The following is a 23,917-nucleotide window of genomic DNA, read 5'->3' as shown; positions in this document are numbered from 1 at the left end:
TGCTGTAGGTGTGTAGCATTTTCCCTTTTCTGGAGCCTGATCAAGTGACTGTGCAGCGGTGTGACTAAAACTCAGGAATCTGAATCTCCAGGCACCTGTTAGGTATTACATCATGAGGCTCACTATTGTCTGTAATGCAACAAGGTAAACAGGTTAACTTTAAGAGCAGGCATAGCCTACTTCTGTGAGCCCATTTGGAGAACTGAAATTTCAGTCAGGGAGCGATGTACTGAGCACACCCATTAGCCAAACACAGCATTCAGAATATGTCAGATAAACAAACTTTCCACCACCTGCTTCTCTCAGCGGTTTGGTAGCAATGTGAATGAGAAACTGTTTTCAATATGAGCTACTATTTCCAGGCGTGTTTCTGTGCATTACTCAGTTTTCAGATTTATCTTCTGAACTATAACTTCATGCTCTTTAGCCAAAGGGATTTTTTTTCTTTTCAGTTTTTGGTGCTATAACTCTGAATTTTTTTACTCTTCTACACTGAAAAACAGCATGTTTCTTTCACTGCACACTGATGGAAAATGTTAGTGTAGTGAGTTTGAAGGTCAATTGCTACTGAATTATTCATGCCACACATTTTCTCTTGTACATTTTAGTAGGACATAAACAGGCTCTTTGTCCCCGAAATGGATTATTTCTGGGGACGGGGATCAGCGTGTTGCAGTGTGTGTACAAAATAGATTGCACCTGGGGCAGGGATTGGTCTGCTGCAGTTTATGTACGAAAACCCATATATTCAAACTTTCTAAAAGAATGTCAGAATTGCAAAGCATTCAGTTCAGGAAATGGCAAGGTTCTTTGTGCCACCTGATTTCTGCCTCCTTGTATTTGTGTTATGGTACGGTCTTTGCATGATCACACACACTCTTTTCCTGCAGGGCTGCTACCTTATTCATGTCCCAGGAAGGGCAGCAGGAAGATGTTCAACTTTTATTTTTGTCCACTGTTTAAGTGGACTGTCCCTCCCCCCTGCAACCTTCTACTCCATCCACCGAAGGCCTACATGTAATCTTGGTTTATATGGATGTAAATTTGGAGCAACCTCAATGAATTTACTCCAGATTTACATCCTGGTGATCACAAATAGACTGTTACCCAAAATAAGAGACAGATTCCCTGACTCCACTGAATGAGGGATGGGTGCTGTGGGACCAATGTGTAGACAGGAAGGATGGCTTAGTGGTTAGGGGCTAGTTTGGACTTGGGAGATGTAGGTTCAAGACCCTTAGTGTATCTTTGCCTCTGTTCCCATCTGGAACATTAGATGTGGAACAGTCTGATACTAGAATAGTGGGGGCAGGGTAAGTACCATAGGTAGGTAGAACATAAGTGACAATGTAGCTACATTCTTTCGATGCTTATGCACAAGGGTTCAGAGCGAAGTTTCCCAGCATCCCCTTACCTTTGCCTCAAATGTACGTTCTTTCAGCACAGTTTTAAAATGTAACCTTGTCTTGTGAAAAGGAGAAATAGGAAAGAGAGAGACTTAGCACTGTTTGCTAAAAGAGTGTTTCTCAACTTGTGGATCGTGAGCCCCAGGGGACCCACAAAGCAAGTTGTGGGGGGAAGGCCATGAGACTTAGTCTTTGCTTTAGATTGTTATACAATCTGGTTCCCTCACTTGCCGCACACCCTGACCCCTCAAGGTCAAATGTCCTCTGCCGACCTCTTGAAACATGCACGCCAATACATTACATTACATAGACCTGTCGCTATCGCTGATGTGTTTTTTTTACTCTTTTATAATAAATGTAATGCAAAAATTTGTGACTGAAAGGCTTGCCAGCCTGAAAAGGGTAGGGAATACTGTGCTAGACAGCTGGCCCTGTGCTGGGTGCATTGAAGTAGGGCTCCTTCTGACCCACCTGTGTGCTGTGTGCCAGATACCTCATTCTAAGCCCTTCTGCACAGTGAATGTGACAAGGGGTTGTTCTATAGACATACATGGTGCTGGTGGGGCAGAGGGAGATTGTTAAACCCTTATTAGAAGTGAGCTTGTATCAAATATTTGTTGACCCCTTTTAACTCAGCCAAATCAAAATGGCTTTTCATCCCACACTCCAGAGGCACCCATCTGATGTGGGGCATGTTCAAATGCTAAATTTCCAATTCCTGTCACCTCCCACTGAGAAGCTGGAGCTGTTCAGATTAGGTCATTTACTGATGGCAAGTGTGTGTGTTTCCCCCATCACCTTTGTGCTGAAAGTCATGGAACCACTTTTGTTCACGTGGATTTTTCCCGTGGAGATTCCCAGCCCAGAAGATCTGTCCAAAAGGTGTGTGACTGTTACAAGCACCTGAAAAAGGCCCTTTGGAACAGAAACACGTAGGTGCCGTTAACTAGAGTTCTCGCTACACACTCTGCTTGTAACACACCTCACACTTTCTATTAAGATTCCTCGTTTGCAAATGACATCTGGAAATAGGATCAGCAGAACATGGAGTCACCCTGGTGCCCTTAGTACTATAGTTACAGCGTGCCACTAAAGTAACGTTGCAGGAATCCAAAGCTGAAATCCTCAGTTTTTCTCTGGTAAAACAGGGACTGTCTTGCCGGAACACAGGGGTGTGTTGGTTCGTAATCACCGTTAAGGGAATGTTAAATCTTTTGTGTGTCTGATCAAAGGATGCCCTTTGTCTCTTAGGAATACATTCGCCTGCTGCAGCCCTGGTGTCACGTGAACGTGGGCTCATGTCGCTTCTTGATGGGAAGATGTTACCTTGTTATGGGCGAGGGACACAAGGTACAAAACAGCTTCACTGCTTCCCAGAGTGGAGCATTGCTTCATGTACGGGGTTCAGTGGTGGCTGTGTGGATCTGCGCTGTCACACTTACATGCTGTTCCTAGGGCTAGATGATGTGTTGCTCAGAAAGAAATGCAAAACTCTTTTCTTTAGCGTAGCTTTCCCTCTGATTTTCTCACACCCACTCACTCGTATAGACAAGTGTAAATGAGCAAGCAAGTGTACAAACCGGGTTGAGCTATTCCTCCTTCAGACTGGGAAGGGGCAGGGGAAAATTGTTTTTAAATACCTGGGAGGCTTTGAGACACCTATGGAAACACATAGCTAGCTAGGGCCTAATGGACTGGCCTGTGGTGACCCTGCGTAGCCTGGCACACAACCAAGCTGTCGTGTTCACCTGTATTCTGGATTGAGTCAGTTGCCTGAGAAAGGGCGTACTTAGCAGTTTAATTTTTCTTCCAGGCTCTGGACTGTTTCTGTCAGGCTGCGTCCGAAGTTGGAAAAGAGGAGTTTTTGGACAGGCTGATCCGAGCTGAGGATGGCGAAATGGCTTCCACCCCTCGCCTGCAGTATTATGACAAGGTATTGCTGCCATGACAGTACAACAACTTGGCACTTGCTGTGAAAGTTTGGTCGCGGACGCTGCCAAGGCAGCCTGTCTTCTTGTGGCAGGCCTTTTCCTAGCCATGCTAAAGACTTGGATTTAAGCTGACTTCTCCGATTAAGGCTACAACATTAGAACTGGAGCCATGTTTCGCCTCTCAACAGGGTAGACGTAGGTTTTGCCGCAAGGCCCTCAGGCGCAATCTCTGGCTGCTGCTAGGTAAATACAAAATGAGGATTTTATTGGCTAAAACCTGGAAGTGAAGAAGTCAGCACAGTATCTCTTGTAGTGTGTCTCATGTTAAATGCAATTTATTAGTCTGCCCTCAACTTTCAATAAACTGTAAGAATGGTTTGAGGCCTGGAGAAACTGCCTTATAGGAAGACTTCAGAAGCTCAGCCTGCTTAGATTAGCCAAGAAAAGGCTGAGAGGTGATTTGGTTCTTGGAGGCTGATCTGCGTGGGGAAGAGACTTCTGCTGGCAGAGGGCTCTAGTCCATCCGACGGAAGCAGGATGGGAGCCATTGGGTGGAAACTGAACCCAGACAAATGCAGGCTAGGGATAAGATGACTGTTTAACAATGATGGTGATTAACTCTTGGAATAACTGACCTAGGGATGTGATAGATTCTCTATCGCTTGTTGTCTTTTGTCAAGACTCGGTGTATCTTTCTGAATGATATACTCTAGCTCAAACAGTTGTGGACTTGATGCAGAAATCGCTAGGTGAGAGTCTCTGGCCTTAAGCTGTGAATTCTGTTGAGAGTGCCTAACTGCATTGTGGTAGGTTTCAGAGTAACAGCCGTGTTAGTCTGTATTCGCAAAAAGAAAAGGAGTACTTGTGGCACCTTAGAGACTAACCAATTTATTTGAGCATGAGCTTTCGTGAGCTACACAGCTCACTTCATCGGATGCATACCGTGGAAACTGCAGCAGACTTTATATACACACAGAGAATATGAAACAACACCTCCTCCCACCCCACTGTCCTGCTGGTAATAGCTTATCTAAAGTGATCATCAGGTTGGGCCATTTCCAGCACAAATCCAGGTTTTCTCACCCTCCACCCCCCCACACACAAATTCACTCTCCTGCTGGTGATGGGCTATCACCAGCAGGAGAGTGAATTTGTGTGTGGGGGGGTGGAGGGTGAGAAAACCTGGATTTGTGCTGGAAATGGCCCAACCTGATGATCACTTTAGATAAGCTATTACCAGCAGGACAGTGGGGTGGGAGGAGGTGTTGTTTCATATTCTCTGTGTGTATATAAAGTCTGCTGCAGTTTCCACGGTATGCATCCGATGAAGTGAGCTGTAGCTCACGAAAGCTCATGCTCAAATAAATTGGTTAGTCTCTAAGGTGCCACAAGTACTCCTTTTTGCATTGTGGTAGCTACTTAGATTGTGGTTGTGGGTCAGAGACTTTGTTTTGTCTGTACAGTGCCTTGCGGGGCCTGTTCCATGACTCAGGCTCCTGGATGCTACCACAGAACAAATAAGTTATCCATGTGGATGGGAGGGAGGTTGGAGGTTGTGGCAGCTGAGAAGGGGACAGTTGGTGCGTTTGGCATCTGGAGAGGTGTAAGCAGGAGCTCAGGATTGATTGGTGAGTGTGTTAGCTACATCTCTTTTAGAATCATCGGCCATCAAATGGTTAGCTGTGCTAACATTTGAATTATCAAATGCCCATAGAGATGAATGGAGGAGTGTGTGTCTTTCGTTGCTGCTGTTCCAGTTTGCACACCCTAATGAGAGCATTTACAGGTTTGTTCTTCGGGAATTTTTGAAACCATAAGGGCTTATAAACAGAGAGAGAGAGAAGTTTTAGATGTAGATCAGTTAGTGGGTTGGATTCTGCAGAAAAGTCCCTATCTGTGAAACACACCGGTGCCTTGATTCAATCCCCCTGTTTATAACATACCAAAGCATCCCTCTTTGGGTTTGAAATCTTTTGTTCTTGGCATCTGCTGGAAAACGAACGTGTTTTTTGAAAACATCAGTCAAATCTTTTTGGCTGTTTCTGAATTCAGTGAGTGTGGAAAGAACTTTCTCATGGTAAAGAAAACAAAATTTTCCACATTCTTAGACACCGCTACATCCCAAACCAGAGTGTGTCTTCTCTCTAGGTCCTGCGATTGCTGGACATTATTGGTTTACCTGAACTGGTCATCCAGTTAGCAACGCTAGCAATCACAGAAGCAGCTGATGACTGGAGAAGCCAGGTAGGTATTAATTGTTTTGTGCTGAGACATTGGGTTTTTTCCATGCAGCAGCTATTGCTGGCACCAAGAATTTATCTTCATTGGTACAGATAATATTGACTGAACTGAGTTACGCTCTCTGGTGTTTTAGGCTACTTTGAGGACGTGCATTTTCAAACATCACTTGGATTTAGGGCACAATAGCCAAGCGTATGAGGCCTTAACCCAGAATCCAGATTCCAGCAGGTAACATCCTTGTGCCCTTCAACTCTGCTGCTCTGCTGTTTGAGCTGTGGGCTGCACTTAGCGTCTGTCTTGAAACCTCTCACCCATTTGGAAAGCTGTTAGTACAGAACATTACCATCCCTCTGATGTGATATTTGTGCTTAGTTCAGTGCAGTGTAAGAAACAGATTGGGATGCTTCATGCCTGTTGGATTCAAATCTGGATCCTTTCACCATGGCACTGTGCTAGATGGGAACTAGACCGTGAACCCTGAATACGGGCTTTATGAAGCCAGGCTTGTCTGTATACCCCAATGAAACCATAGCCCCAGTTTATCCATCCATCCAGCTGCTTTTTAGGTACTGCTTGTACCCAGTAAGATGATGTCCAGGTCGGCAGCAACGAGTGTCATGGAGCGAGCGCTAGACCTGTGGCAAGCGTGCAAGAGCTAGCAGCTTTTATAGAGCCCTTGGAGAGCCCCTGCAGTGGGAAATGCCCCTGCTCTGGGGCTCGTTGCCCAGCTGCAGGCCGTCACATCCCCAGGGTTCCCAAGCAAAGTCACTGCCTGCACTGAGTGAGTAAAGTGTTAGTTAAATCATGTGAACAGGTTGCCTAACACAGTTAAATCCCACCTAGCACTTAGTGTAGACACTGTTGTGTTTAAAAATGTGTGCCCTGGCTGTGGTTAACCCGAGGGTCTGTCTGGCTGCCACACCCCCTTCTCACCCTGAAAGCCAAAACCTGGTTTATTCCTGGGTATGCTATAAGCCAGTGTTTCTCAGACTGGGGGTCCCAGCCCAAAAGAGGGTTGCAAGCCTATTATAGAGGGATTGTGGTATTGCCACCCTTACATCTGCATTGTCTTCAGAGCTGGGTGGCTGGAGAGCAGCAGCTGCTGGCCAGGCACCCAGCTCTGAAGGCAGAGCCACCACCAGCAGCTGTGCAGAAGTAAGGGTGGGCATGGCATGGTATGACCACCCTTACATCTGTGCTGTTGCTGACGGTGGTGCTGCCTTCAGAGCTGGGTGGCATGGGATGGCGGGGGCTGGTCATCATAATCTGAAATATTTTCAAAGGGGTTCCCAGCAAAAATAGTTTGAGAACACACACACTCCCAATAAGCCCACGCTAAATAGGTCCGAACAGGCTGTCCGATGTCCGAGAAGCCCCTTCCTGGCAGGAGAAGAACACAGGACCAAGAGGGGCAGAGACTGGACAGCCAGTCAGTGGGAGGCTTTCCCACCCCATTCAGATTCATAAGCCTGAGGGGGAGTATATGTACAGGACTCAGTAGTGTGGGGGTTCTGCCTGAATCACTCACCTTCTGGCAAGGAAGGAAGGAGGAGCTCTGTTCCCTAGGGTTCTTGAAGAGAACAGCTCCCCTGTCCAGGCTCCCTGCTTCCAGCCAAGCCTCCTGCAAATATCTCCTCCACCACCCCCTTTCGCCTCCCAAAAGCTTGGCCTGAAGCCAAACACAGGCCTTCCTCCTGGGGCCCAAATGGGATGGGGAGTCCTCACCCCCCCATCACGAGTCTGAGCCTCTCGTGGCTTGTGAACCCTCTGCTGGCAGATGTGCACCTTGCCTGCCTGCCTGCCCGAGTTCACGAGAACAGCTTTGCCGTTGTCTCTTCCTAGGCAGCTGGACTGTTTGCGCCAGCTGGTGGTGATTCTCTGTGAGCGCTCCCAGCTGCAGGACCTGGTGGAGTTCCCCTATGTGAACCTCCATAGTGAGGTAATTCACCGGCCGCGGACCGGGGGGGTACTGGTGTAGTGGAAGCTGGCTGAAAAGCTCCTGTGTCTCCTGTGTCTTAGGTTGTGGGGATAATCGAGTCTCGAGCTCGCGCCATAGACCTGATGACTCATAATTACTATGAGCTGCTCTACGCTTTCCATATCTACCGTCACAACTATCGCAAGGGTAAGGCTGCCAGACATCGCTAGTCCCTTGTATCGTGGCACTGTGCTCTCCTGGCCTGGTATAGCTGCACTAGTAGATCATGTCCACGCACAGTCTGTTATGTGGCGCTCCCCATGATGTATGCTGATCTCTTCCCCCATCCTCCCGGAGGGGCTGTCCAGATGCCATGGGCTCTCCTAGGTATAGCACTGTTGCCCGTCTCTCTGGCCTAGCCAGTGCCAAATTCCCAGAGGAGTCAGTTCAATGGAAAGAGAATTCTGCTGTGTGCTGAAACGTTCACGTCTTCTTCCCCAGCTGGGACGGTGATGTTTGAATATGGCATGCGCCTGGGCAGGGAGGTGCGGACGCTCCGTGGACTTCAGAAACAAGGGAACTGCTATCTTGCTGCCATTAACTGCTTACGGCTCATCCGCCCAGAATACGCATGGATAGTGCAGCCGGCTTCCGGAGCAGTGGTATGAAATCTTGAACCTTCGTCTTGCTTTAAAGCTGTCTGTCAAAGTGTTGGCTATGGGCCTGGTTTTTTAGCAGCGATCCCTCTTGTTCTGAAGGTGCTTTGGCTGTAAGGCCGTTCTGATGTCACCAATGGGGTTCACCTACCATTCCTGCTACCATAGAGTACATGAGGTCAGCCATAGGTAGGGCCTTACCAATTTCGTGGCTGTGAAATACATCTCATGAACCGTGAAATAAGCCCTTCCCCATGAAATCTGATATCTTCTGTTCTGCTGGGAGCGCCCCAGCTGGGGGCTCCTAGTTGTGAGTCCTGGCTGGGCTGGGGAGAGACAGGACTTGTCCTTCCCCTGCACAGCCACTCTCGGGGGAGATCAGATCCACCTCCATGTGCCTCCTCCTGCTGTAGGAAGCTCTGGGGTTGGGCAGCAGCCCCGGAGGTTTCTGCAGCTGCTGGGGTGCCCCAGGTGGAGGCTCCTAGCTGTGTGTCCCAGCTGGGCTGGGGAGGAACAGGACTTCCTCTTCACCTGCACAGCTCCTCTGGGAGGGTGGGGGAAGAGCTCAGACCCACCTCCAGGTACCTTTTTGTGTTGGGACCCCATGGTTACAACACCCTGAAATTTCAGATGTAAATATCTGAAAATGTGAAATTGACCAATTAAAAAACCCTCTGGCCATGAAATTGATCAAAATGAATGGTGAATTCGGTAGGGCCTTAGCATAGTCATTAGAGGCTGGTGGCTGCCAATCTCAAATGCCTACTATTGCTGCTCTCCCCAAACAGGACTGACCCTGTGTATTTGGAGGCTGGAGGAAGGAGCTAGCACCAGGGCTCCAACTGAGGGGGCGGTCTAGCGGGCTGTTCTCAGCCCCTTTTGATCATACTCAGCTGGGATTAAGCTGGCAACTTTTGTGTTTCATAACATCACTAGGGTGTGGTCTACACTAGAAAAATTGATCGGCATATAGCTTTGACAGTGTGGGCAGGGTGAAAGAATTGCAAGCTGACCAACCTAGCCCTGCTGCCAAAGCCCCAGTGTGGAGACAGTTCTGCAGCCAAAGAGTCCTCACACCAGTACTGATACCATTCGGGGACCTGGGCTAAGCTGTACGGGCAAAAGAGCTCTTTGGCTGGTATAGGTCTAACAAATGTCTATGCCAGCAAAGCCATTTGTCTAGACAAGGTCCATGTTGCGCAAGGGGCAAGGAGAACTACTTCCAGCTGGTTAAAATGTTCAGATACTTGCTAACCATGTTCAGCCGAAAAGTTCAAAACTCTAAACTTTCCCAGTTTTCTCCATCTTGGCTGAGGCCTAGACACGACCCAGTTGCTTTTTTTCGTCAGCTGTTTGGGAAGCAAAAAGTGAAAAATATATTTATGCATCCTCTTCCCCTCGGCCTTATAACACATACAGATGGATGGCTTTTCTTTGTACGTGAGGGTGGGGAAAAAAGAGAAATCCATTTTTGGCTGAGACCAGAGGCAGCATTGTAGCCCCAAAGGAGAACTTTCTGAGCATGTGTGTAAATTTAGTGTGTAAATCTGATTTGGAACAGAAGCCATCGTGTAACCTGCAAATGCTATAATTGTCAGAACCCTGTAGCCATGGTAACTGCCTTGAAGTTCACCTCCCATTCAGGGTGTGCTGTGCTTGTTTCAGCTGTGCGCTGTTCTTATTGGGTGTAGTCCTCCAAAAGGCTTTCCATCCACTTCATTTCACAAAGCGGGGGAGATAGCTATAATCAAGGACCAAGCTACAAATTCTGTGCCTTGTTTCCTTGGTTCTCCTGAACTTTGGTAGGTTTTGTTTCTTACATAATTGCGAATGCTTCGTTTTGCATCCAGCTTCTGAGATCTTACTGCAGAAGTTTGGTTCGGGGTGGCAGAGACTATGTGAGACTTGCGCTGCTTTCTGCAGCCAGACCCATACAGATGTAGCCTTTGGCATTGCTATATAGCCTTACAGTTCTCCCAGTGTGACAGCATCTGAAATGGAGCATTAGATGGGGAATGGGAAGCGGCCTACACTTTGAAATCCAACTTCAACTAAACCTTTTTCTTCCTGGCAGTATGAACGCCCAGGAGCGTCCCCAAAGAGAAGCCATGATGGGGAGTGCACAGCTGTCCCAAGTAAGTAAGCTGGCGCCTCCCATAATTCTTGTATTCCAGCACTCTTTGCTTTTGACTCAGAAGTTGTGCTGCTTGCTAGTAACCTGGGAGGGGGCTCCCCTCCTTCCACAGCCTCTGTACAACTTGAAGTAGCACTTGAAAAGTGTGCTGCCTTTCTCTAATCCCCCTCATGTCCTTAGTGTTCACATTCTTAAAATTCCAGCAGACTAATTTGTAAAAAATACAAAAATATCAGAGTTATGACAACAATGGCCTTTCCTCTTGTATTGCACCATCTGCATAACAAACGTATTCCTATCCAGTTCAGGGAAGGGCATGTTCCAGCACAACAAACTTAACTCTGACCCCTGCCTTGTTTTGCATATGTATTTATCTTCATTTCAGTGTCTACATATTTTCTGAAGGCATGTCATTTAGTGGGAAATGGGCACCACAGAGGGTCTGCCTGGGGCACAGTGTCTAGTTTTTTTTTAACATTTCAAAAGACAGGAATAATAATAAAAAAAACCTACCTGTTGTGTTAACCAGAGCCTGGCATTTATTATAATCTTTACTGGATCTGTCTAAATGCCGCATAGGTGTTAAAAACTAGTAAGGAGAGGTCAGTCAAGGAGAATTCTAGTTTCAATTGTTTGTTGTAATATGACTCCATAGGTTGATAAGAGAGACACACATAGGCATGCTAGTCCCTCTGCATAATGTCCAGAGGAGCCATTTTGAAGACCTATAATCTAAAAGTCCTTCACTTGTTTAAAACATTGAGAGCAAATTCTAGTTGTTGCCAGCTAAAATGAGAGCATGAGTGTTCTGGAGTCATAGGTGAGTCCACATCTGCTTTATTGTGTGCCCCAGATACATCCTTGACTAAGGGAGAGCACTGCACATGGCATCTCCAGAAGATCAGTTTTTCTGCAGTCTTCATAAAGCTGGGATGGGCCATTCCCCAGGGCTTCTTCACCCTTAGCTTAACCGACTGAGCATGTGTGTAACTTGCATGTTCATTGAGTGCTGCCATGTGTGCTACGTGCCATCCAGCCGTAGAAGACGTGGCCCCAGCTCTGAATATCCTGCAATGTACTTCAGCCATGATGTGAGCACTGGGGGAGGTAGGGGCAAGGGCTACAGTCAAAGGTCAGGTGACTACTCAAGTACCTAATGTGCACATCTTGATGGGATAGAGGGTTCCATTAGTCACCACGGCTGAGGGTGTTTTAAACTTGGTTTGTTTTATATGTAATTGCAGATGCTGCAGCTTCTTTCCTAGTGTGCTCTGTGGTTGGAGCTCCCTTTCTGGCCTCATCTGCCATGCCTCCACACTCTCTCCTGCAAGTCCTTCCGTAAAAAATGGGTTTCCCCGAGTCCCCTAAAGGCTAGTCATCCTCTTGTGGAAGTGTTAACTTAGGGTAGGCCTACGCTGCAGTCCTGAGGAGACCAACTATCCCAAGATAGTTTTGATTTAACTAGATAATCGAGTCTCGTGCTGTAATCACCCCACCAGATTACAGTGTAGACGTATATCCTAAATGACCACATATGTGCTCTCTCCAACCACTTGTCATTGTATCCCAGTCTTCCTCTATCTATTGACTGTTTAGACCATAAGCTCTGTAAAGCACGGCCTTTCCCATCTCCTTTGTCTGTAAAGCATCTGGCCTGCACTGGGCACTCTCTAAACAAACATCTGTTCCGTATAGCAGCACGCCAGATAGAAATCCTGGAGCTGGAGGATTTGGAGAAGGAATGCCTGTTGGCTCGCCTCCGACTAACTCTTGCGCAGCATGAGCCGTCGACAGCTGCTGTTGCAGGTAGGGTTGGGATAGTGTCCCACAGGGCTCAGAGCAGCAGCTCAGAGCTGCTTTTAGAGAGATGGGGCGTAGTTCATACGCATGAAGTGGTGATGTGAAACTCTTTTGCACCTCGTCAGATCTCACAAGCCAACCAGGGATGGACCTGGCTATCCTGGAATGGGAAGCCTACAAGGGGTGTTTCTAAATGGGAGACGGTTCAGAGAAGAGTCAGGAGAATGGTTACAGGATTAGAAAATTTGCTTTATAGTGAGACGTTCAAAGGGTATGTGGTGTTAAACACTGCTGTGATCCACCCCAGAGGCAGGATCACTCTTTAGCCTGTAATATTGATGGCTGTCAGCCTGAGAGTAAGAATATCCCCATCGATCTTCTTCCCTGCTACCAAGAGGCAAGCAGGGTTTTGGTTTACAGCCGAATGACGCCTATGGCTAAATTTGCCAAATACTTTTTGGTGATCTGTTTCGAGCAGTTATAATTTTGCCAGACTTTAACCATTTAGGCTGAGGCTTTCCATGCTTGCGAGTCTCCTAACACTTCTTTATTTACACTGTTTATAACTCTGCCACTTTGCACAGTCTGTTGCCTTGTGGAGAATTTCCTGACTTCTACGGTATTACCCCAGTGTAGCTTTCAGTGAATCCCTCAGTAGGGCATTGTCACATGCTGCAGTGTTGCATTTTAAGAAGGTACGTGTGAATGGTCAGTTTGCGGCATACGCTGACTGGGTATTCTGTTTGCACAGGAAGCTCTTCGCCAGAGGAAATGGTCACTCTCTTGGTTCAGGCTGGCCTCTTTGACACAGCTGTCTCGCTCTGCCAGACCTTCAAACTCCCCCTGACACCTGTCTTTGAGGGACTGGCTTTCAAGTATGTGATACATTATCATGCTTTTAACGTTATATAACACAAATGCTGAAGAACTTGTATTGCATAAGCTCTGTGGAATTAGGACCATTCCTGGCCTGTCAACGCTCTCAGCTGTCTCAGAAGCCTGCGAATTTTAGGTGTTAAAGTTAGTTGTGCTCTTGGAAACAGCTGGGTTTAACTGAGGAGGGCAAGGATCAGCAAAAGGGAATGAGATGGTTAGTGATACCCTCTCCTCGCTCCTGGGGTGGGGAGAGCTAAGAGCCACCCCTCAAGCCTCTGTGGGGGAGTCCCACACTTGTGTGTGCATCTAAACTTGAATTTTCAACCTAAAATGATCTTCGACACACATCAGGAGTGATTGGCTGCCCCCTAAGATCTAAAAATCAGAAAACCTCAAAACAGGAGTGTTTTAAATCCTTCCTGGCGTCTTGGCTCTGACACGGGGTATCTGGGCTCTGGGGCTGACAGTATTGATGTTCACTGAGTGCAAAGAGACTTTCCTCACTGTGTAGCTCAGCTGTTCTCAAACTGTGCCTGCTGGAGCGCATGTGGGCTGGCTTCCCTTTTTCAGATGCTGCCTCACATTAGCGAGAGCTACTGGAATACACCTGGAGTACTTCTGCAGCGTTTCTTTTCACACCAGCGAATGCTGTGATTCCACAGGGGTGTATTGGAATCAAAAGGGGGCCGTGCTAGGAGTGCTTGAGAGGCCATTCCTGCTTGTTGGCACATGCAGACTACACTCCCATGCTTAGTGTCCTGGCTTTTCCTAGTGCCCACACAAAGGGTCACATTTGTTTGGGTCAGGTTGATTTTTGAGGGGCTCTTGTGCCTTAGGAGCTAGGGTGTGATTGTTTTTAAATTGACCTATCTGAAGAGTTTAACTTCAACCAAGTGGTACCCACTGCATCTCCTGTTAAACCAGCTAAGCCAGGAACTGCTGGGAATATAACTGCATTGGGGAGGACCAACCTGACTGAACAGTTCATAGTGTAGCTGTGGGAGGGGAGGGCATGGGGATCCCAGCTTTGTGTGCAGTGTACAATGCTGGATGTTGTATGTTCCAGATGCATCAAACTCCAGTTCGGTGGGGAAGCAGCTCAGGCAGAGGCCTGGGATTGGCTAGCAGCAAACCAGCTCTCCTCTGTCATTACCACCAAGGAGTCCAGGTAAGGGTGCTTGTTCCTCCTAGAGGAGACTGTTCAGAGCTGCTCTTCAAAGGCAGGTGTTGCTGCAGCTTCTTGTGGTAAAAATCTCTTACCAAAACCAAGATTCTCGGGTTAATAAAAATCCCAGGATTGCAGCTGCTTCGGAGGGGACGCTGTAGCTTCGGAGCTTATGGGGAAGAAGATGGCACTCTGGCAGTGTAATACAAACACGGCCACCCTGTTTCCCCAAGGCTCCAGCCACACACAAGCAGCAGCAAAGCATGTGTTCGCCTTTCCTCTATACCTCACTTAAATGTACTTGTAAATGCACTGTTTTAAATGCAGGCATTAAGGACATGCTGTTAGCCCGGTCACCTCTCGGGTAAAACCAGCACTAGGACTGCTGATACTTGACAACATTGCATTGCCTTTCTTTCTTCTAAATCTTGCTACACGCTCTTCTCCAATTGGCCGCCCCCTCTCTGCTCCAGGTCTCTGTGATTACTGTTTTCCATGTGGATCCCACCCATCTACGTATCTATTAGGGACTAACGCACAGCAGGTAACACACAAGCTACCCCATTGCAGTCTAAGCACAGGAATAGCAAATTACGTTCTCTATTGTCTTCTAGTGCAATAGATGAAGCCTGGCGGCTGTTATCTTCCTACCTGGACAGATACAAATCACAGAACCATCTGTATCATCACTGTGTAATCAACAAGCTCCTCTCTCATGGAGTGCCACTGCCCAACTGGCTTATCAACAGTTACAAGGTAAATGTTTCTGTGTCTACAGCGAAGGAAGGAGAAGGGGGAGAGACAACTGCATGGCCGTGTGATTGCTTCCAGTACATCTGCTGGTCAGGAATTTAGTGCTCATGCAGCTTATTGTGCACCCATTGTAGTTCAGAAGCCAAACCAAAGCTAAAACAACTTCAAGGGCCAAAGAGTCTGATCTCCAAACTAGACTTCCCCTTCCCCAGCCTTGGAAACAGGTAACTTTCTTAGCTGCTACAAAGCCAGGTGAACACGGCAGCTTGGCTACATCCTGGGTTTGGTCAGGCTGCAGAGGGTAGGGGAAGGCATCAGACGTTAGGATCTAGGAGGAGCAACTTTTCCTGTTGAGAAGGCTACTGTGTTTGGGGGTATGGAAGGGCAGGAGGTCAACATGGGGAGGGGAGGCTGCTGGGTGGGGATGGAGCTTCTGAATAAGGAACTTAGATGGTTGCTGGGGCGGGGTGGGTGTGGATACCAGGACTCTTGTATGGGGTTGAAGTGCAGAGGGTTGTAGGAGGGTGGATTGTCAATGGCTCTTGAGGATTCTTTTGAGGGGGGAGAGCATGTTGGGGGGCCAGGGGTCTCCTGGAGAGGATAGGGCTCTTCAGGGGTGGAGGGTGCACTGAATGAGGCAGGGGCTGTCAGGAAAATAGTATGTGATCCTGTAATTACAAGGAGGCCAAATTAAGTTTGCTCAAGCCTCTGGAAACTCTCACATGCTCTGTTTTGCAGTTTTACTATTCTTTTAACATAATTTTTATGTAGTTTTCTAAGTTTTGTAAAAGCAAACTGAAAATTCAGCTATTCCATCATGTTGGATCATGCTGACCTGGTAGCAGTAGTAGGTTGTCATCCTTTGTGTGGGCCAGACACTAAAGGGGGATGAGGTCCACATTTTGCCAGTGAGTTTCACAGCTGTCCTTGTCCCAGTCTCATGCCTCTTCTCTCCAGATCTTCACACCTCTACATTCTAGATGGGTAGCTTCCTCCTTCTCCCCTTCACTGGGGGCCTAGGCACCAGCAGGGGGAGCACTGTGACAGCACAGCAGAGACAGTGCTGCAGCGCCTGGTTGCCTGGACTAGCAATTGCAGGGAATGTCAAACCGCCCTGGCTACATGCTCAGTGCAAATGGAATCTTTGAATAGTTCAGCTGTTAAACTTTTAACAAGCTTCTACTGACCAGGTGGAAACAGAGACTTTCTGAGGATTTGGGCAGATGTTTATGGGAGAGCAAAAGGCACATCCATGACACCATGGTGCCCCCTCCCCCCCCCCCCCCCCCGGGCAAATTTCAAGCTCCTGGTCCAAAGTACAGAGGTGCTGGAACTTCTCTGTAAAAGAGTTGGAGAAATTTTTTATCATGGGGCAAAAAAGTGTGTTGCTGCTGCTCTTGTTCCGAGAAATGAAACTTTCCAGTAACATTCAGCATGAGTAGTTAGACCCAGTGATAAGCAACTGAAAGCAGGGTCTTACAATGGGAAGTGTTGGTGCTACCTGTGTTGCTGATACCTTGTGCACCAAATCTGTTCAGATGGGTTGAAATTAACATGGTTCAGCTGATTGGGGAAATGTTACTCATTCTTAGTACGAACTCCGCTGAGGAGACTTGTGTGTGTCTTTGGTTTGAATTTCAGCCCAAAAGGAAGATATTTGAGGTAGTGAAAAGGGTTGACAATGGACTGACTGGCTTTAACCTTCTGTAGCAGTTGCAGTGTCACTGTCTGAAACCAGGAAGTCTGAAACTTGGATTTCTCTGGCTCCTGGGGAGATGACTCTCGTCAGCTTTGAAGTGTGGCTAACCCCATTTTCAAAAAGCAGCCGTAATCTCCGCAGAAATCTTGTACTAGTCCATCTCTAGTGAAGCCACTGTAGCGTCATCTAAATTTTTGGTCCTTTGGAAAGGAAATGCAAAGAAACTTCTGAAACTACACTCAGGAACCAGAAAACCTTTCCAATGCAGACGTAACCTTATTCTCATGTGTGCCTTATACAGTCTGAGTCACAGACCCATCTGTAAAGTGCTGGGCACGTAGTCGTTCCTTGCCCAGCACGGTATAATGGAGAGGAACAGTGCTTCTTTCTGTACTGGCTCATCCAGTGAGATTGTAAGGCAAGTTGTGTAACTGAGAATGAGCCACTATCTGTGCCTGTAAATTGGGTGTATTCTAAGGGCTAAGAGGTATTAGGGAGCACCAGAGGGTGGGGCTGTACTAGGGCAGGGTGCTTGTGGGGTGTGTGTATTGGGACGGTTTCACTGGGGGCAAGTGAGCTGGAAAGGGGGCTGCTTTTGGGGGGTGATTGCTGGAAGATTCAGAAGCCTGGAGAGGTAAGAGCTAGCAGGTGCTTGTGCAAGATCCCAAGGGCTGTTAAAATGGGCAGTAACAATAGAATCAGGTGCTTTTGGGGTGAGCCTGGGCGAAGAATGCAGGGGCAGGAGCCAACAGCAGTGAGGAGGGTAGCTTTTGTTCTTTGGCCAGAACAAATCCCAGGCTATTGTATGGCCTTGTGCATACCTGTGAGGGGCTGCTAACCCTGAGTGTGATTACTCTGGTTTAGGTGAAACCCTGCCCCGTACTGAGGGCAGATCCCCAGCCCGTCTGGTGGCTTTGAGTGGCTCAGGCAGCAGAGCCTGGCCCTGGTTGCAGGCGTGTGGTCAGACCACTTAGCATGCCTGGAACCCCTGGCCACTGGGGGACCACATAGCTTGGAACAGCTATGCCAGGACCAGAGGCCCATCCGGATCAGGGGTGGAAAGGGACTTGGACCCAGGGACTTTGTGTGGCTGGTCCAGAGGCTCTGGACCCAGGCTCTGGGCAGTGGCTGCTAAGGCGTGAGTGATCTCTACGCCCCTCACAGCCTAGGCCCAGGCTGTCACTAACTGTTTGCTCGCAGAAGGTGGATGCTGCTGAGCTCCTTCGCCTCTACTTGAATTACGCCCTCCTGGAGGAAGCTGTGGACTTGGTGTTGGAGTACGTGGACGCCTTACTGGGGAAGGGCCATGAGCACTTCGGGATTGAGGTAGGTGAGGGCTGAAACACGCCCTCCGGTCCCACTCCTGCGACCATTCCTCATTGCCTTAGCGACTGGTGGCAGCCAGCTCTGAGCCAAGGTTCAGGACAGCTCCTCCAGAATTCCCTGCCTGTGAAGAGGGACTCCCAGCTACACACTGCAGAGCTCTTCTGGCTGGGCCTCTAGGGCATCGCCTCCCCTCCCCCACTCAGATGAAGGGTGGCGGAAGGGCAAGCAGCAGCCCCATTGCCCACCCCAGCAGGTGCCCATGGCAGGTGTGCAGCTGCTGGCCGAAGCATGAGTGAGGCCTATGCGGGGAAGCCCTGCCCAGCCCATTCCACTTTGCTGCTCAAGCGTGTGTTGGTGGGGCAGTTCGTCTGGGCTGTTACTGATCCTGGGTCTGTGTAACACTCCTGGAAGGAGGGTGAGGCTCTTCAAAAAACTAACCCATGGCACCTTCCTGACTGGGTTAATGTAACACAGTGTGCCTCCTGGGGAACATAACCGGGTTCCTAGCTCCTCCGAAGCCAAGATCTGGCTGCCATGTGACTTCCTCCTTGCCTGTAACAGTGCTAAGCATTTCTGCAGTGACCATAAACCAGTTTAAAGGAGAGGCAATGTGTCCCAGTGGCTAGAGCACTAGACGGGGACTCTGCAGATGTAGGTTCTGCTCCTGGCTCTGCTACTGGCCTGTTGGGTGACCATGGGCAGGTCACTTCTCCCCTGTGCCTCAGCTTCCCTGTCTGTACAATGGGGATAATTGAGGTCTATCGATTAAAAATGGTAGATAAGTGCTTAGTGATGTAGTTGGTACTAAGGCTACTCTTCCCTTTAGCGTCCGTTGTCTGCTATAGCACCAATGGTGTGGCTGCCATACTCTGCTATTGACCAGCTGCTTCAGGCCTTGGGGGAGAACACGACAAACCATCACAGCTTTGTGGTGAGTACATCTCCATGGTGCTGCCACCTAAAGTCCCGAGCCAGGTGGCTCTGCCTGAGGGGATGGGAGTAATACCAAGGTGCACTGGGGAGGAAGGGAACAGGTGGGAGCCCGCTGATAAATAAGTTCTGAAATGAATGGCTGCCAAGGCTCAGTCTGATTTGCCTTTAACAGAAAAAGAGCCACTAGGAGGAATAGAAGACGCTTAAAATCATTGGCAGAGTAGGGATGAGCATCTGGAAATCTTGCCTGAACTGCTCATCTGTGCCTCCTAGCAGGAGAGTGAGACACAATCCCCAGGCCACTGCGACTTGCTGCAAAGACCTCCCCCTTCCTCCACAACTTTTTAGCTGTATGGAAAAAAGCCAGTTTGCACAAACCAGTGGCATCCTGCCTGGTGCAGCAGTGTGCCATGAGCTTCCTCCTGTCTAGGGTTGCAAACCCTCCCGGTTTTGCCAGAGTCTCCCGGAAGCTACTGAAGCCAAACCGGGAGATTTTAGTCACTGAAAGTCCAGCAGGGTACAGTCAGGCTCCCTGGCTCTGTGCTGCTCCTGGAAGCAGCTGGCATGTCCCTGCGGCCCCTAAGGGGGACAGGGGGCCTCCGCGTGCTGCCCGAGTGCCGACTCTGCAGCTCCCATTGGCTGGAAACTGTGGTCAGTAGAAGCTGCGGTGCTGGTGCCTGTGGGCAGGGGCAGCTGCGGAGACCCCCTGCCCTGCCCCCACCCCTCCCGCCTAGGAGCCGCAGCCAGAGGGATGTGCCAGTTGCTTTCAGGAGCTGCCTGAGGTAAGCACCGCCGGAGCCCGCACCCCAATCTCCTGCCCCAGCCTGGTGGGGGAGAGCGAGCAATGGAGGATGGAGTGAATAGGGGCGGGGCAGGAGATGGGCAAGGGTGTTAGGGTTTGTGCGATTGGACAGTTAGCAACCCTACTTCTGTCCCACGCAGTGAGCAGGACGGGGAACGGAAAACAATCCCTTGCGAGTGGGGAAGCTCCACAGACGGTGTATGTGGTCTTAGAGGGTAATGAAATGAGGAGCAACTCGCCAGACTGGGACTTGGCAAAGAATGTGTCTTGGGAGGAAAGGGGATTGGTTTTGGGAGCTCGGTGGGTGCAGGAAGGGCCATGGCCAGACCCTGTAGGTCTGTGCTGTAAAGCATCTGTGCCTCGCAGAACCTTACACATCTACCTGAATGAATTTCTAGTCTATAAATCCTTTTGGCCAAGAGGGTGGAGGGCTGCCAATAGTGTGATTCTGAATGGCGAGGCAGTGGGCTGAGGGCGGATACGCAGAGGGCTAATGCAGGGAGTGGAGTGATTAGAAGTCTTCCTGACTGAGCTGAAAAGGGGAGTAAACAGTATGTGAGGGGGCAGGGTCCCAGCTAGCCAGATGAGAGGTGGTTTCCCCTAGTAAAGGCAGAGAGAGCTGGGCAGGAAAGAGGCTCTAGCTTGGCCAAGCACAGCTAGTGCCTATAGAATCCAGAGCAGGGAGAAATCTGGAAAACAGCAATGCTGCGAGACCGGGTGATAGCGGCCAGCAGAGCAGCAATTAGCTGGGGTGACAGCCAAAGGAGCCTGCAGTTCTGGGCTGCATTTGCAGAGGCAATGTGCGAGGAGCAGGGAGGTGAAGGTCCTGCACTCTGGTATGCCAGTATTCAGTTCTGGGCACCTCCTTGCCCAAAGGGGGCTCCCAGGAAGCGGGTTGAAGGAGCAAGGTGGATATGGCTGGGCAGAGATGAGGGAGCGCTGTGCCCTACCACCCTGCTACAGGCTCTCTGCATCCTCCAGGGCTGAGAGGACCTCTCCGCAGAGGCTACAGCCAGACTGCCCCATTCGCTAACCCACCCAGCTCCTCACAACCCAGGGGTATGGTGATTCCACCCTGCATGGTGTGTCTTGTGTAATCTGTGTCCTAAAACGCTTCCAGTGATGGGGGCCAGGGGGAGGGAAAATGGAGGAAAGGGGGTGGAGGTGGCTAAAGCACAGCTGAGAGCAGGTGCAGCAGAAGAGCAGCTCTCGCACCAGCAGGAGTCAGGTACTGTGAAGGGACAGTGCGATAATGATGAGTGGCGACTTGACGGGGGAGAAGCGATTGTCCTATTCGGTCCCCGGAGCCGCTCTGTCTCCTCTGATGGCTGCCCTCACTCTTCTCTCCTAGCTGTACCAGAAGGTGCAGGACAAACTGGAGGACTACCAACAAAAGGTTGACACGGCAACCCGAGATCTCTTATATCGCCGGAACTAGCAGTCTGGGTGGCCTGACGGGGCTGGAGACCCAGCCCCAGGGAGAGCTTGCAATGTTCTGCAGTGACCAGGCCTCATGCATGAGACTCAATCTCTGCATCGGGCTGTCACCATGAGTGGGAAGGTCAGGGTCACATGCCTGCCCCGTGTGCGGCTGGTGGTGCTATAATACAAAGTCTATTTTTCCATAACGGTCCAAAAACAGTATTCCCTGCCCAAGTCAGGGGATTGGAGAGCTTCTATTTTTAATGCATTGGAGACCCATTCTGTATTGCTTTGATGTAACCACTTTCAATCAAGAAGACGGTGGGTTAGTTTATTAAGCTGTAATTCCCACACTCCATAAACTCCAAGTTCCCTCCATTTCTGTTTTTACTGAATGCCTTTGGCCGGGAGGTCCTGTCGTTCTTAGCCTGTATTATAAATGGGAATGAAAGGGTTTGTCATCTTTATTTATTGTGGCGTTTTTGAATGATCTTTAATAAAATGAAACTTTGTTACAAGCCAGAGTGAGAATTTTTTATAATATTTTGGATTAATATCGTGCCTCAGTTTCCCCTATGGTGATACATGGTTAGGGGGTGGGAAAGGGTTGTATGCTTGTTGCAGAAGCCCAGAGATACAGGTGTGACTGATGCTTAGCTGCCTGTGCCCCCCATGCCCAAGGAGAGTCCCAGAAGACAATGGTCACTTCAATTGGACATTTGGCACCTAGCAACAAATGACCATGGACAGCCCACTCTCCTTAGGAAGCTAGCCAGGTGTGACCTGCTGGAGGACAAATGACTGAGGAGGGGCCAAGTGAGGTTAAGTGTGGGCTGCTAGAGGCAGAGGGAAGCTTCTGAACTGGGCCTGAAGGGGTCAGAGGTCTCTAGACTGACCCAGATGGACTTTGCTGTAACTTTCTGTTCTGTTAAATAAGGATTTTCTATGCTGTGTTCCAGACATCTAATAAACCCTTCTGCTTTTACAGCACTGGCTGAGAGTCACTCTGGTTTAAGGAAGGTGGGGGTGCATTTGCTCCCTTTGGGTGTGCAAGTCTTCCCCAAAGGCCCATCTCAGGTGGACTCACTGAAGGGAACTCAGGGTGTGAAGCAGGGGTGCTGCAGGCTTAGAGGTTTGGTCCCAGGAGGCAGTGAAGCCCAGGGCCTTATCCTATTGAGTGTGTGACCTTATGGGGGCTGATGCACTGAAGGGCTCCTCCTAGGAGCCGTTACAGAGCTGTACCAGAGCACTGGACCTGTGGATGTGTGACAGCTTGTACCTAGCTTCATCATTTCATGTCCCTGGGCTTTTCTTTAGGCAGCCCAGCTTACCTGCCTAGGCTTCTGGCTTCCCCTACTCCCTGGCTCCAAGCCAGATTCCAGCTCTGGCTTCCCATCCTGCTGCTGCCTGGGTTCTTGCAACAGGGCTGGACAGCGTAAAGTGGAATCCTGTTAACCTGCCACAGGGAGAGGCATGAGACCGAACAATCTGCCTGGGGCTAGCCAGCAGCAACCTGGTGAATGCCCTGGGCTGTATTGCATGGTCCTAGAAGCCTGCCCCTAAAGCCACTGTCTCAGCCTACATTGCTCAGCAGCTTCCTGCTCTGAGCCCTGGGGCTCAGGCTCCCTGCAGACTCAGGCAGTCGATCACCTCTGGACCAGGCCCCCCCAGCAAGGGGCTCAGGCTCCCTGGGGGCGCAGCGGGCGGTTGCCCCTGGACCAGCCCCCTAGCAAGGGGCTCAGGCTCCCTGGGGGCTCAGATGGTCAGTCGCCCCCAGGCCGGGCCAGCCCCCCAGCAAGGGGCTCAGGCAGTCACCCCCAGGCCAGCCCCACTCCCCCCAGAGAGGAGCTCAGGCTCCCTGCAGACTCAGGCAGTAGATCACCTCTGGACCAGGCCCCCCCAGCGAGGGGCTCAGGCTCCCTGGGGGCGCAGCGGGTGGTTGCCCCTGGACCAGCCCCCTAGCAAGGGGCTCAGGCTCCCTGGGGGCTCGGATGGTCAGTCGCCCCCAGGCCGGGCCAGCCCCCCAGCAAGGGGCTCAGGCAGTCAGTCGCCCCCAGGCCAGCCCCACTCCCCCCAGAGAGGAGCTCAGGCTCCCTGCAGACTCAGGCAGTAGATCACCTCTGGACCAGGCCCCCCCAGCGAGGGGCTCAGGCTCCCTGGGGGCGCAGCGGGTGGTTGCCCCTGGACCAGCCCCCTAGCAAGGGGCTCAGGCTCCCTGGGGGCTCGGATGGTCAGTCGCCCCCAGGCCGGGCCAGCCCCCCAGCAAGGGGCTCAGGCAGTCAGTCGCCCCCAGGCCAGCCCCACTCCCCCCAGAGAGGAGCTCAGGCTCCCTGCAGACTCAGGCAGTAGATCACCTCTGGACCAGGCCCCCCCAGCGAGGGGCTCAGGCTCCCTGGGGGCGCAGCGGGTGGTTGCCCCTGGACCAGCCCCCTAGCAAGGGGCTCAGGCTCCCTGGGGGCTCAGATGGTCAGTCGCCCCCAGGCCGGGCCAGCCCCCCAGCAAGGGGCTCAGGCAGTCAGTCGCCCCCAGGCCAGCCCCACTCCCCCCAGAGAGGAGCTCAGGCTCCCTGCAGACTCAGGCAGTCGATCACTCCTGGGCCAGCCCCCCCCAAGCGAGGGGCTCAGGCGGTCGGTCGCCCCCGGGCCAGCCCCCCCAGCGAGGGGCTCAGGCTCCGGCTCCCGGGCCTCAGGCGGTCCGTCGCCCCCGGGCCCTCCCCGCCCCCCCAGCGAGGGGCTCAGGCGGAGGCAGAAGCTCCCCCGCCCCGCCAAATGGCCACCCGGCTCTGGCCAAGCTCCGCCCCGCTGTGACGCCACAGCCCCCCTGGCCCGGCCCCACCCCGGTGTGTCGTCACACGC

At 50.6% G+C, this 23,917-nt stretch overlaps 1 protein-coding gene across 3 annotated transcripts in view; it reads left to right on the top strand.

Annotated features, from left to right (window-relative positions):
- Nucleotides 1-21,580, top strand: part of NUP160 (nucleoporin 160) — a 62,917-nt gene extending 41,337 nt beyond the window's left edge. For 2 of the 3 annotated variants that reach the window (XM_048853951.2, XM_048853950.2), the window contains exons 22-36: nucleotides 2,658-2,756; nucleotides 3,220-3,339; nucleotides 5,486-5,581; nucleotides 5,712-5,806; nucleotides 7,421-7,517; nucleotides 7,598-7,703; nucleotides 7,998-8,158; nucleotides 10,227-10,287; nucleotides 11,982-12,092; nucleotides 12,838-12,961; nucleotides 14,029-14,130; nucleotides 14,742-14,883; nucleotides 17,780-17,905; nucleotides 18,732-18,836; nucleotides 20,992-21,580. In XM_048853951.2, the coding sequence (XP_048709908.2) occupies nucleotides 2,658-2,756; nucleotides 3,220-3,339; nucleotides 5,486-5,581; nucleotides 5,712-5,806; nucleotides 7,421-7,517; nucleotides 7,598-7,703; nucleotides 7,998-8,158; nucleotides 10,227-10,287; nucleotides 11,982-12,092; nucleotides 12,838-12,961; nucleotides 14,029-14,130; nucleotides 14,742-14,883; nucleotides 17,780-17,905; nucleotides 18,732-18,836; nucleotides 20,992-21,078 (1,632 nt within the window). In that variant the 3' untranslated portion in view covers nucleotides 21,079-21,580. The remainder of the gene's footprint in view (nucleotides 1-2,657; nucleotides 2,757-3,219; nucleotides 3,340-5,485; nucleotides 5,582-5,711; nucleotides 5,807-7,420; nucleotides 7,518-7,597; nucleotides 7,704-7,997; nucleotides 8,159-10,226; nucleotides 10,288-11,981; nucleotides 12,093-12,837; nucleotides 12,962-14,028; nucleotides 14,131-14,741; nucleotides 14,884-17,779; nucleotides 17,906-18,731; nucleotides 18,837-20,991) is intronic. The other variant, XM_048853952.2, reaches the window with a different exon arrangement.
- Nucleotides 21,581-23,917: the final 2,337 nt, after the last annotated feature.

This window comes from Caretta caretta, chromosome 6 (assembly GCF_965140235.1).
Source record: "Caretta caretta isolate rCarCar2 chromosome 6, rCarCar1.hap1, whole genome shotgun sequence".
Lineage (NCBI taxonomy): Eukaryota > Metazoa > Chordata > Testudines > Cheloniidae > Caretta > Caretta caretta.
The sequence above is the reverse complement of the archived record's forward strand: the minus strand, read 5'-3'. Positions and strand labels throughout refer to the sequence as shown.